Source organism: Balaenoptera borealis (genome assembly GCF_965194805.1).
Source record: "Balaenoptera borealis genome assembly, chromosome: 12".
NCBI lineage: Eukaryota > Metazoa > Chordata > Mammalia > Artiodactyla > Balaenopteridae > Balaenoptera > Balaenoptera borealis.
Window position 1 is genome coordinate 43,140,167 of NC_138869.1, and position 12,618 is coordinate 43,152,784.

The 12,618-nt window shown below is 42.2% G+C and overlaps 1 protein-coding gene across 7 annotated transcripts in view; it reads left to right on the forward strand.

Moving 5' to 3' along the window:
* The window catches only part of USP4 (ubiquitin specific peptidase 4), a 48,793-nt gene that overhangs the window by 17,299 nt on the left and 18,876 nt on the right, over window positions 1-12,618 (forward strand). For 6 of the 7 annotated variants that reach the window (XM_082348004.1, XM_082348005.1, XM_082348000.1 and 3 more), the window contains exons 7-9: window positions 7,735-7,875; window positions 8,705-8,822; window positions 10,681-10,854. In XM_082348004.1, the coding sequence (XP_082204130.1) occupies window positions 7,735-7,875; window positions 8,705-8,822; window positions 10,681-10,854 (433 nt within the window). The remainder of the gene's footprint in view (window positions 1-7,734; window positions 7,876-8,704; window positions 8,823-10,680; window positions 10,855-12,618) is intronic. The other variant, XM_082348001.1, reaches the window with a different exon arrangement.

Genomic DNA, 12,618 nt, shown 5'->3' on the forward strand with positions numbered 1-12,618 from the left:
TGCGTATATTGAAGAATCCTTGCATCCCTGGGATAAATCCTACTTGATCATGGTGTATGATCCTTTTATTGTGTTGTTGGATTCTGGTTGCTAATGTTTTGTTGAGGATTTTTGCATCTATATTCATCAGTGATATTGGTCTGTAATTTTCTTTTTTTGTAGTATCTTTGTCTGGTTTTGGTGACCTCATAGAATGGGTTTGAGAGTGTTGCTTCCTCTGCAGTTTTTTGGAAGTTTGAGAAGGATGGGTGTTAGCTCTTATTTAAATGTTTGATGGAATTCACCTGTGAAGCCATCTGGTCCTGGACTTTTGTTTGTTGGAAGATTTTTAATCACAGTTTCAATTTCATTACTTGTGATTGGTCTGTTTATATTTTCTATTTCTTCCTGGTTCAGTCTTGGAATTTCATTTTCAGTATCATTACTTGTGATTGGTCTGTTCATGTTTTCTATTTCTTCCTGGTTCAGTCTTGGAAGGTTATACCTTTCTAAGAATTTGTCCATTTCTTTCAGGTTGTCCATTTTTTTGGCATAGAGTTGCTTGTAGTAGTCTCTTAGGATGCTTTGTATTTCTGCAGTGTCCGTTGTAACTTCTCCTTTTTCATTTTTAATTTTATTGATTTGAGTCCTCTCCCTCTTTTTCTTAATGAGTCTGGCTAAAGGTTTATCAGTTTTGTTTATGTTCTCAAAGAACCAGCTTTTAGTTTTATTGATCTTTGCTATTGTTTTCTTTGTTTCTGTTTCATTTATTTCTGCTCTGATCTTTATGATTTCTTTCCTTCTACTAACTTTGGGTTTTGTTTGTTCTTCTTTCTCTTGTTCCTTTAGGTGTAAGTTTAGATTGTTTATTTGAGATTTTTCTTGTTTCTTGAGGTAGGCTTGTATTGCTATAAACTTCCCTCTTAGAACTGCTTTTGCTGCATCCCATAGGTTTTGGATCGTCGTGTTTTCGTTGTCATTTGTCTCTAGGTATTTTTTGATTTCCTCTTTGATTTCTTCAGTGATCTCTTGGTTATTTAGTAATGTATTGTTTAGCCTCCATGTCTTTGCGTTTTTTACGTTTTTTTCCTCGTAATTTGTTTCTAAGCTCATAGCGGTGTGGTCGGAAAAGATATGATTTCAATTTTCTTAAATTTACTGAGGCTTGATTTGTGACCCAATATATGATATATCCTGGAGAATGTTCTATGCACACTTGAGAAGAAAGTGTAGGACTTCCCTGGTGGTGCAGTGGTTAAGAATCCGCCTGCTAATGCAGGGGACACGGGTTCGAGCCCTGGTTTGGGAAGTTCCCATATGCCACGGAACAACTAGGCCCGTGAGCCACAACTACTGAGCCTGCGCGTCTGGAGCCTGTGCTCCACAACGAAAGAGGCCACGATACTGAGAGGCCCGCGCACCGCGATGAAGAGTGGCCCCTGCTTGCCGCAACTAGAGAAAGCCCTAGCACGGAAACGAAGACCCAACATAGCAACCAATCAATCAATCAATAAAAATAAAAATAAAAAAAAATAAAAAAAAAAAAGAATCCGCCTGCCAATGCAGGGGACACAGGTTCGAGCTCTGGTCTGGGTAGATCCCACATGTTGCGGAGAAACTAAACCTGTGTACCACAGCTATTGAGCCTGCGCTCTAGAGCTTGCGAGCCACAGCTACTGAGCCCGTGTGCCACAACTACTGAAGCCTGTGTGCCTGGAGCCCATGCTCTGCAACATGAGAAGCCCCCGCTCGCCACAACTAGAGACAGCCCATGCAGAGCAATGAAGACCCAACACAGCTAAATAAATAAATAAATAAATAAATAAATAAATAAATAAATTTATTTTAAAAACCCCAAAACTTAGCCTTAAAGAAATTTTTTTTTTTTAAAGAGATTGGAGTTTATTTTTATTTATTTATTTATTTTTGGCTGTGTTGGGTCTTCGTTTCTGTGTGAGGGCTTTCTCTAGTTGCGGCAAGTGGGGGCCACTCTTCATCGCGGTATGCGGGCTTCTCACTATCGTGGCCTCTCTTGTTGCGGAGCACAAGCTCCAGAAGCGCAGGCTCAGTAGTTGTGGCTCACGGGCCCAGCTGCTCCGCGGCATGTGGGATCTTCCCAGACCAGGGCTCAAACCCGTGTCCCCTGTATTGGCAGGCAGATTCTCAACCACTGCGCCACCAGGGAAGCCCCAAGAAATTTTTTTAAAAAAGTGTAATCTGCTGTTTTGGGATGGAATGTCCTATAAATATCAATTAAATCTATCTGGTCTATTGTGTCATTTAAAGCTTGTGTTTCCGTATTAATTTTATGTCTGGATGATCTGTCCATTGGTGGAAGTGAGGTGTTAAAGTCCCCCAGTATTATTGTGTTACTGTCGATTTCGTCTTTCATAGCTGTTAGCAGTTCCCTTATGTATTGAAATGCTCCTGTGTTGGGTGCATATATATTTATAATTGTTATATCTTTTTCTTGGATTGATCCCTTGATCATTATGTAGTGTCCTTCATTGTCTCTTGTAACATTCTTTATTTTAAAGTCTGTTTTATCTGATATGAGTATTGCTACTCCAGCTCTCTTTTGATTTCCATTTGCATGGAATATCTTTTTCCATCCCCTCGCTTTCAGTCTGTATGTGTCCCTAGGTCTGAATTGGGTCTCTTGCAGACAGCATATATATGGGTCTTGTTTTTGTATCCATTCAGCAAGCCTGTGTCTTTTGGCTGGAGCATTTAATCCATTCATATTTAAGTTAATTATCGATATGTATGTTCCTATTACCATTTTCTTTCTTTTGTTTTTTAAATGATATTTTATTTATTTATTTAATTTATTTTTGGCTACTTTGGGTCTTCGTTGCAGCGAGCAGGGGCTACTCTTCGTTGCAAAGCATGGACTCTAGGTGTGTGGGCTCAATAGTTGTGGCTTGCAGGCTCAGTAGTTGTGGCTCACGGGCTCAGTAGTTGTGGCTCGCGGGCTCTAGAGCACAGGCTCAGTAGTTGTGGCACACGGGCCCAGGTGCTCCACAGCATGTGAGATCTTCCCGGACCAGGGCTCGAACCCGTGTCACCTGCATTGGCAGGTGGATTCTTAACCACTGTGCCACCAGGGAAGCCCCTTACCATTTTCTTAATTGTTATTGGCTTGTTTTTGTAGGTCCTTTTCTTCTCTTGTGTTTCCCACTTAGAGAAGTTCCTTTAACATTTGTTGTAGAGCTGGTTTGGTGGTGCTGAATTCTCTTAGCTTTTGCTTGTCTATAAAGCTTTTGATCTCTCCGTCGAATCTGAATGAGATCCTTGCCAGGTAGATTAATCTTGGTTGTAGGTTCTTCCCTTTCATAGCTTTAAATATATCATGCCATTCCCTTCTGGCTTGTAGAGTTTCTGCTGAGAAATCAGCTGTTAACCTTATGGGAGTTCCCTTGTATGTTATTTGTCATTTTTCCCTTGCTGCTTTCAGTAATTTTTCTTTGTCTTTAATTTTTGTCAGTTTGATTACTATGTGTCTCGGCGTGTTTCTCCTTGGGTTTATCCTGCCTGGGACTCTCTGCGCTTCCTGGACTTGGGTGGCTATTTCCTTTCCCTTGTTAGGGAAGTTTTCAACTATAATCTCTTCAAATATTTTCTCTGGTCCTTTCTCTCTCTCTTCTCCTTCTGGGACCCCTATAATGCAAATGTTGTTGCATTTAATGTTTTCCTAGAGGTCTCTTAGGCTGTCTTCATTTCTTTTCATTCTTTTTTCTTTATTCTGTTACGTGGCAGTGAATTCCACCATTCTGTCTTCCAGGTCACTTATCCGTTCTTCTGCCTTAGTTATTCCGCTGTTGATTCCTTCTAGTGTATTTTTCATTTCAGTTATTGTAATGTTCATTTCTCTTTGTTCTTTAATCCTTCTAGGTCTTTGATAAACATTTCTTGCATCTTCTTGATCTTTGCCTCTGTTCTTTTTCCGAGGTTCTGGATCATCTTCACTATCAGTATTCTGAATTCTTTTTCTGGAAGGTTGCCTATCTCCACTTAATTTAGTTGTTTTTCTATGGTTTTATCTTGTTCCTTCATCTGGTACAAAGTCCTCTGGCTTTTCATTTTGTCTGTCTGTGAATGTGGTTTTCCTTCTGCGCTGCAACAAAGACCCAACACAGCCAAAAATAAAAGCAAATAAATAAAAAAATTAAAAATAAAATAAATAAATAAAATAAAAAAGGGAAACTCAGGTGGAAGGCAAGAAAGAAGGGAAAAAACAACTGAAAAGTATGGTTATTAGAAAATAAGGGAGATTGAATTAAGTTCAGCTATAACAGTAATTAGAATAACTGTAGATGGCTTCAACTCATTAAAAAGACAAGCTCTCAAATCAGACTTTCTGTTTTTTAAACCAGCCCTGTTCAGTAGTACGTTGTCTTTCAAAGACGACACACGATAAAATTGAGGGAATGGGAAAGTACATCAAGTGAGTATGTCATCCAGGGAAAGACAATGATTGGCTTAATCCTTTTTTTTTTTTAACCCACTTGTAGAATCAATTTTACATATATCCTGGCAGGAGGACAACATAATGAAATTGTTTTCATTCAGCTCCTTTATTCACTAGTGAGAGCCACCTGGTAAACTCTGAGCATTTTCAGATGGTTTTTTCCTTCCTGTGGATTGCTCCAGCCTCTGTGTTAGTGCTTCCAAGGTTCTCTATAGATCTGGCCTCATTTTTTCTGTTTCTCGAACTCTTTATTTTTTTTTTTTATAACTTTATTTATTTAATTTTGGCTTCGTTGGGTCTTTGTTGTTGCTCACGGGCTTTCTCTAGTTGCGGTGAGCGGGGGCTACTCTTTGTTGCGGTGCAGGGGCTACTCTTTGTTGTAGTGCACCGGCTTCTCATTGCGATGGCTTCTCTTGTTGTGGAGCATGGGCTCTAGGCATGCGGGCTTCAGTAGTTGTGGCACGTGAGCTCTAGAGTGCAGGCTCAGTAGTTGTGGCGCACAGGCTTAGTTGCTCCACGACATGTGAGATCTTCCTGGACCAGGGGTCAAACCCGTGTCCCCTGCATTGGCAGGCAGATTCTCAACCACTGAGCCACCAGGGAAGCCCTTCTCTAACTCTTTAATTCTCTCTAACTTTACTTGCCTTATGTCTATAAGGCCTGGTTAGCTCTGCACCACGGTCCCCTTTAAAGGCTGCTTGCCCAGAGCTGGAAGAAGCCAGTGTTCCTGAAATAGAGATTTGAGTTACATGCATATGAGGGTTAACATTGTTGGTGGACGGGGAGATCACAGCTTAGGATGTTGTGAAGGCAGTGAGAATTCTGGCTAAGAGTTGATTGTTGTCCTAATGATAATGCCAGATGCTGGCCTCTGAATACCTGAGGTCAGAGGGTGGGCTTAAAGAGTGGACTCATCCTCAGAGTGGCATTTGGCCTGGAGAACATCTGAGAGGCAAGCAGAGAGCAATGGAGCAAGGAGGGCAGGCATGAATATGTTACAGAGACTCAGCCATAGGTCAGGGCATGTTTTCGTTGTGATGATAATGACTGGACATGCCTAGGATCAGGAAATATCTCAGTAGAAAGGTGCCAGGAGACCAGAGGCTTAACCAGAGTATCTTTTAGGAGCAGAGGGATCCTTATTTGGAGATGTAACCTCTGTTTTCAGAAAGTTTGTTGCATGAGACTCGGTCACATTTGAGAGTGAGGTCTTGCTTCACGTCAGGCGTTTCCTACCGTTGCCTACTTCCCGGCTTGCAGTGCCCTAGGGTGTGCTGTGAAGTTGCCTGGTGACAAGTGACAAGTGCCCAAGCGTTTCTCAGTTACAAGTCACTTCTGTACAGAGGTCTTGCTTTTTGATTTGTCTGTCAAAGGTAGAGTAAAAAAACAAACAAAAACTTTGTATTATATAAGTTTTCAAGCATATAAAAAATATCCTTATGTAATCACTGTTGGATTTCTTTTTGACCGAATTTACTCTGAAAACTACTGGCAGTATTTTCTAGAACATTTGAAACGAATGTCAAATAAAATTTTTCTTTTTTCTTTTTTTTGTTTTTTTAAATTTATTTTTTTGGCCACTCCGTGTGGCCTGCAGGATCCCAATTTGCTGACCAGGGATCAAACCCACGCCCTTGGCAGTGAAGGTGCAGAGTCCTAACCACTGGACCACAGGGAATTCCCTGTTTTCTTTCATTTCAACCAGAATGTTGTCTGTTTAAGTTGATAGGTCTTGGATATGTGTAGTGGCTTTATATGGATTTTTGCCCTTTTAAGTTCAGGGAATAAAATAAGTTACCAGTGAACAGTTACTAAAAAAGGGAGTGTTAAGCCATGTGCCTTGAGGTACTGTATGTCAGAAATTGAATTTCGCTATCTTGTAGTATCTCCAGACCTGAGATAACTGAGTCTGCCATATCAGACCAGTCTTGGGTAGTGACTTTCCTGCCTGCATAGGAGGCTGGGCATACCGGCATCACAGTAGACAGGCCTCAAGTGTATGCTTAAGTCACCTGTGTGGCAGAAGAGAGTGCCCTTGGCTCTGACAAGCCTTACTTAAGGAGCTGCCTGAGTTCTTGGACTCCTTTGCAGCTGAGATGAGGCTCAGTGAAGCAGATGCTCTTCAAGATTAGAGAAGGTGCGTTTCCTTATGGGTGGGTGAGATGCTGGGGAGCCCTCTTTCCCCCTCCCTTGCTGTGACCGCAGAATGTGAAGGAGAACTCAGTTCCTGACGCCCATTTAGGCCCCTGGATAGTTCCCTGACATCTGCCTACAGTGTGGATACAGGATCACTCATGTTTGTTGCCACGTCCCACTGTCTTCTCAAGGAGAACCCTGGTTGACATCAGATCACATGAGGTTGGGCACTCTGCAGGGACAATGCATCTTAATTATTTTCTCTTTTCTAAAAATAACCCCAAATCTAGAAGGAAAATCACAGTTGTACATACTTGAAACAATGCAGACAGCTCCTATATGAATTTTAGTAGAAAATATGATAAAATTGATATCAGTTTTTTTTTGGAGGGGAGCCGCACCGTGCGGCATGTGGGATCTTAGTTCCCCAACCAGGGATCAAACCCGTGCCCCCTGCAGTGGAAGCACGGGGTCTTAACCACTGGACCGACAGGGAAGTCCCGTTTGATATCAATTTAAGATTTGGGGCAATTAGCCCTTGAATTAATTAATCTGAAAGTAGGAATAAATCTAAAATAAGATGCTATGAAAAATATTGAAACATGAGTTTGAAACAGAGGTTATTCACATTTGGTAAATTTAAGGAAACAAAAGGAATTTCCTCAAATAGCACAGTGAAACTAAATTGCCATTTTCCTATTGTTATACTTAATAGCCACCTGTTTAATCTGGGTCAAGTACTTTGGGGGAAATTCATCTCTTATTACCATTTTTCTTTGTCTTTCACTGGTAACTCTTAAAATTTAGGGAACCTTATCATTTGTAAATCAAACTAGGATGCCCTGAAGATCAACCTTGTGTTTTATCCTGAAAGATAAAACATATACTAAAACATATATAAAACATTTCATATACTGAAAGATTCAGTATATGACCATGTGGATGAATGAGACAGGAAGATCAATTAATTTCTTTACTCTCACTTAAATAAAATTTGTCTTGAATTAGCATGAAAATGGGCTTTTTGCAATTAATTTTAAATAACTGAGTATGGAGAACATTTATTTCTTGAGAAGAGACCTAAGGCATTAAATAGGGCTTGCTTTTTGCAAAATGTCAGTAGCATTGTTTCTGCTTCTCTCTCCCAGATCAAGCACTGCGCCTAGCAGAAATTTTACTACCTCTCCAACATCATCAGCAAGTCCCTATTCCTCAGTATCTGCCTCTCCCATTTCAAATGGTGATAGCACTAACACCTCTGGGATGCACAGTTCCGGTATCAGCAGGGGGTAAGAGCAGGTCCTTTCACTTTGCTTCCCTTCCCTCTGAGTCCTTTCCCAGGCCGTACCTGGACAGCTCCTCTGCTGCTACACTAAGCATAGTGGGATTAGGGCTCCCCATGGGAACATGCTGCATGTGGTTTCTTGCTCCATTTCATACCCACAGTAAATTGTGCCTCCTAGTTCTGATGTACATTGCTTTTCTTCCTGTGAGCTGGTGTTTTCCCTACAGCCTAAGTCAGTTGGTGGTCATGGGGGTCACTGCATTTGTCTGTGAAGGAATGGGCTGGCTGTCTGGCAGAATAGCTATGCGGGGATGATTGTTGGCTGTGGGAGGACCCTGCCTGTTTCCCCTCTGCATGGCTGTGATCCTTTCTCCGAGTGTTTCAGGAGCACCTGCCATATAGCACGGACAGGGTGGAAGAGGAAGGTCAGGCGAGAGAGAGAGTGCATGCACACTCAGGCACAGTCAAGACTGAGTGTGGCCTGGTGGGTGGTGGCAGGTGCAAGCTTTGATCTTGGTAACCAGTGTTCTTCCCCGACGTCACCTGGCAGTTAGCCTTCTGGAGGGATACAAAATTAGCATTTGCCAAAGCCTGAGAGCAAAGGATTCAAACAGCATTTCTCCCCTTAAGGATGTGCTCACCACCCGTTATCATGTCAAATCAAGGCAGGGGGTTGGGGGAGCTGGAGGGCTGGGGAGGGGAGTAAAGAGACCATGTATCACGGGGTTATTATCAAGTGAGAATTCTAGAGGCCCCGGCGGAGCCCTAAAAGGCATCCTGAGGGCATGTGAGCAGCACTCACTTTTATTGCTGTTGTGGGTTATGTTTTCCAGTGGATCTGGCTTCTCTGCTTCGTATAATTGTCAGGAGTCCCCATCAACTCATGTACAACCTGGGCTCTGTGGACTTGGAAACCTGGGGAACACCTGCTTCATGAACTCCGCCTTGCAGGTAGGGGGCAGAGCTGCCATCTCAATAACACTGTGTCTTCACAGTACTTGAGGCTCAGGTGGGAGCGGCCTCTAAGGTGTTGGGAGGATCCTCTCCCAGGGGTCCCTAACGACCCTTTGTTAGTACTTCAGGGATCCCTGCCAAGGCACGTCCCACTGGGTAGTACAGAATGGCCTCCTCAGTGTTCCTGGCCTCAAAATGTCTTCTTAATCAGTTCTAGGTTTGGTTTTACAGTAAAAGTATGTTGAATTTTGTTGACCATTAGGGAATGATCTCAGAAAGTACTGGAATACTTGCCTGGTTGGTCTCTAATGGGATGAGAACTCACAGTAGCTGGTACTAAGCCAAATTATTCCTGCTTGAAGTTGACCATCTTTTCACCAGCGAGCTGTCTCACCTCATGCCCCTGCTTGGAGAAAATCCTAAAATCCTCCCTTTGAAACCTCATTTATTCATCCATCAAATATTTTTTGGGCACATACTATGTGATGGTACTGTTTTGGGCATGGGCTGGAGTTAGGGTCCAACTACAAAGTTAGGAGGGCACAGTCCTTAATACTGCCTTCACTTCTGACGCCAGCTGCAAGTTTGGGGCTCCGTAAGACCACCCTCAGTTTTGTTAATTTGCTAGAAAGACTTGTAGACTCACTTAAAAGTAATTATACTCACAGTTATGGTATGTTATAGGGAAAGGATACAGATTTAAAATTAGGCAAGATTAAGAAGGGAGTAGGGCAGAGTCTAGGAGGGTTCTCAGTGCAGAGCTTCTGTTGCCCTCTTCCTGTGGAGTCAGGATGCTTTACTTTCCTGGCATTGATGTGTAACAGTAGGCATGGAACATTGCCAGGTATGAAAACTCACTTGAGTTTTGGTGTCCAGAATTTTTATTGGGGCTTTATTATATGGCATGACTGATTGGTTGCCCAGTGGTTAAAGAGAAAATTCTTGTGAATTGGTGAATGTATTCAAAGATTTAAGGCAGAAATACCAGTCATGCCTATCTTCTTTCAGCACCCCAAATCATTTTACAAGGCAGGATACTCTGATACCAAAATATGACAAGGAATTTCTAAAAAGAAAAATTTTAGACTATTGTATCTCATAACTGTAGACACAAATAATGTAGATAAAATTTTAGCAAATCAAAATCAATGATATCTAAATAAAAGTGGTAACACATAACAAGTAGATGTGGTTTGTGCTAGGAAAACCAGGTTGGTTTAACACTTGAAAAATTAATCAGTCTTTTAACATAGTAACAGAATGAAGGAGAAAACCATGTGATCATCTCTATAGATGTAGGAAAACTCATTTGGTAAAATCCAATACCCACCTTCATTTTTTAATTTAAGGAGTTAAAATTAATATACACAGGTACGGTATTATTTATTGTTTTCTCTAATTATCCTGATTTTCCCACCCATAGTGTTTTGGCTCTAGTAAAACATTTTGCCTTCGGCTTACTTATATTTTGCCTTCTCATGAAATAGTGGAATGTCTCAGTCACTTCCAATAAAAAAAAAATATCATCTTAAAATTATTATCTTCCACTGAATAGAAAATTACTGTGTGTCAGGCATTTGGGATATACAGCTTTTGCCCTCAGAGAGCTTGTCTCAGAAACAGTTCTTAGGCAGTAAGTGTGAGCTCCTTCCAAAACAGTGTCCCTGGGAGGCTAGTCACAGTGTGGCCACCAGCCTCTGGGAGACTGTACCTTACTGTTATGAGCCCTTCAGAGAATCTGCTGAGCACTTCATTTTGTTGGCGTGACCCTCACTGGTCGTTTAGAACTGGGTTTATCTTGTGTCTCTGTGTGCTCTCCAGAAGTGGTGTAAGCTGTGATCGTGTTCTCTTTCAGTGCTTAAGCAACACTGCACCACTGACCGACTACTTTCTCAAAGATGAGTATGAGGCTGAAATCAACAGGGACAACCCTCTGGGAATGAAAGGGGAAATTGCAGAGGCCTATGCAGAGCTCATTAAGCAGATGTGGTCTGGAAGGGATGCTCATGTGGCACCTCGCATGTTCAAAGTAGGTTGACGTATATACTTCCTTTTTCCTATTTTAGGGAGAGTGGTTTCGTGTTGTAATGAAGCATTCCTTTACTGCATTTTGGGATTAAGATGGGCTCTGAGGCTAAAAGCACTACATGATCAGATCTTTCTTTTCTGTTCAGTCATTTAGCACACACTTAAGTGACTCAGCCCCCACCTCTGGGCCGAGGATACTTCAGATAATCATTTGTATTGTAAGCTGCTTGTTCAGAATGCTGTATTCTACAGCGGCATTCTTTTTTTTTCTTTCTTTTTTTAAGTTTTTTTGATGTGGACCATGTTTAAAGTCTACTGAATTTGTTACAATATTGCTTCTGTTTTATGTTTTGGTTTTTTGGCTGCGAGGCGTGTGGGATCTTAGCTCCCTGACCAGGATCGAACCCACACCCCCTACATTGGAAGGTGAAGTCTTAACCACTGGACCATCAGGGAAGTCCCTACAGTGGCATTCTTTAAATGGTTGACACCCTAAGCAGACCATAAAAATTCAATCTAATTTCCAGTATCATCTGAAGGGTGCTCCCAGGTTCTCTGAGACTGGAACGTATACCAACTGTGGTTTGAGTTGGGTCCCCTAAGTTAGGAATTGGGCTGACATTGTCGGATGTTGGTATGAGGGGCAGTTCTCACTTGGGTCCCTCAGCTAGGAAGATGGGAAGATGGGTGAACTGCATTGGGCACTTGGAGCATCTCAACCTTCCATTGCCCTGAATGTTTTTCGCTGCTGAGGGGGAAGTGCCTTGCCTCCATGTGTTGAAATCTGGAAATCCTGTTTGGTTCAAGGAACCTTCATGAAGCATCTGATTCACAGAGGAAAAAAAATATAGCACCTAAGCTCAATGAGAAAATTAAAATCTTAGATTGTTTACTGAAATTGAAAACAAATTCTTTTCATTCCCATGGTCACATTAATCCCTGGGAAATATATGCAAATTACTATTCCCAGAGTTTCTGTTTCTGAAGGTCTGGGGTGGGGCCTGAGAAGGTGCATTTCTGTCAAGCTCTCAGATGATGCTAATGCCACTAGTTGGGCACTGCACTCTGAGGATCAGTAGTGTAGAGCAATACAAGGCAGACACTTATTTAGGGCTAGGAGGGCTCTTATGTACAGTGCTCTTATTTAGGGCTAAGAGGATTCCTCTGGCTGATGCAGGTACCATTTGTAAACTTCTTAGGGAGACTCTGAACCAAAGAAGGTGGTTGGAGAGGGATTCGTGTCTGTACTTAGGAGATGTGGCTACTGAGGGAGTCACTCTTTACTCCTCTCTTAGGGTAGTGGCCCAAGTTCCAAGTCTGTAGTTGTCCTGGATTTCAGATCTTAGCCCTCTTCTCTCTGGTAGGAACTGCTGACCTTTAGGCCCTTGAGGAGTTAATCAGGCTACTGGAGCAAGGGTGTTCTCCCTTACAGTACCAGCAGACTGCAAAGTTATTTATTTATTTATTTTAAAAATAAATTTATTTATTTATTTTATTTATTTTTGGCTGTGTCAGGTCTTCGTTGCTGCATGCGGGCTTTCTCTAGTTGTGGCGAGCGGGAGCTACTCTTCGTTGTGGTGCGCGGGCTTATTGCTGTGGCTTCTCTTGTTGCAGAGCATGGGCTCTAGGCGCACGGGCTTCAGTAGTTGTGGCACATGGGCTCAGTAGTTGTGGCTCGCGGGCTCCAGAGCGCAGGCTCAGTAGTTGTGGCGCACAGGCTTAGTTGCTCCGCGGCATGTGGGATCTTCCCGGACCAGGGCTCAAA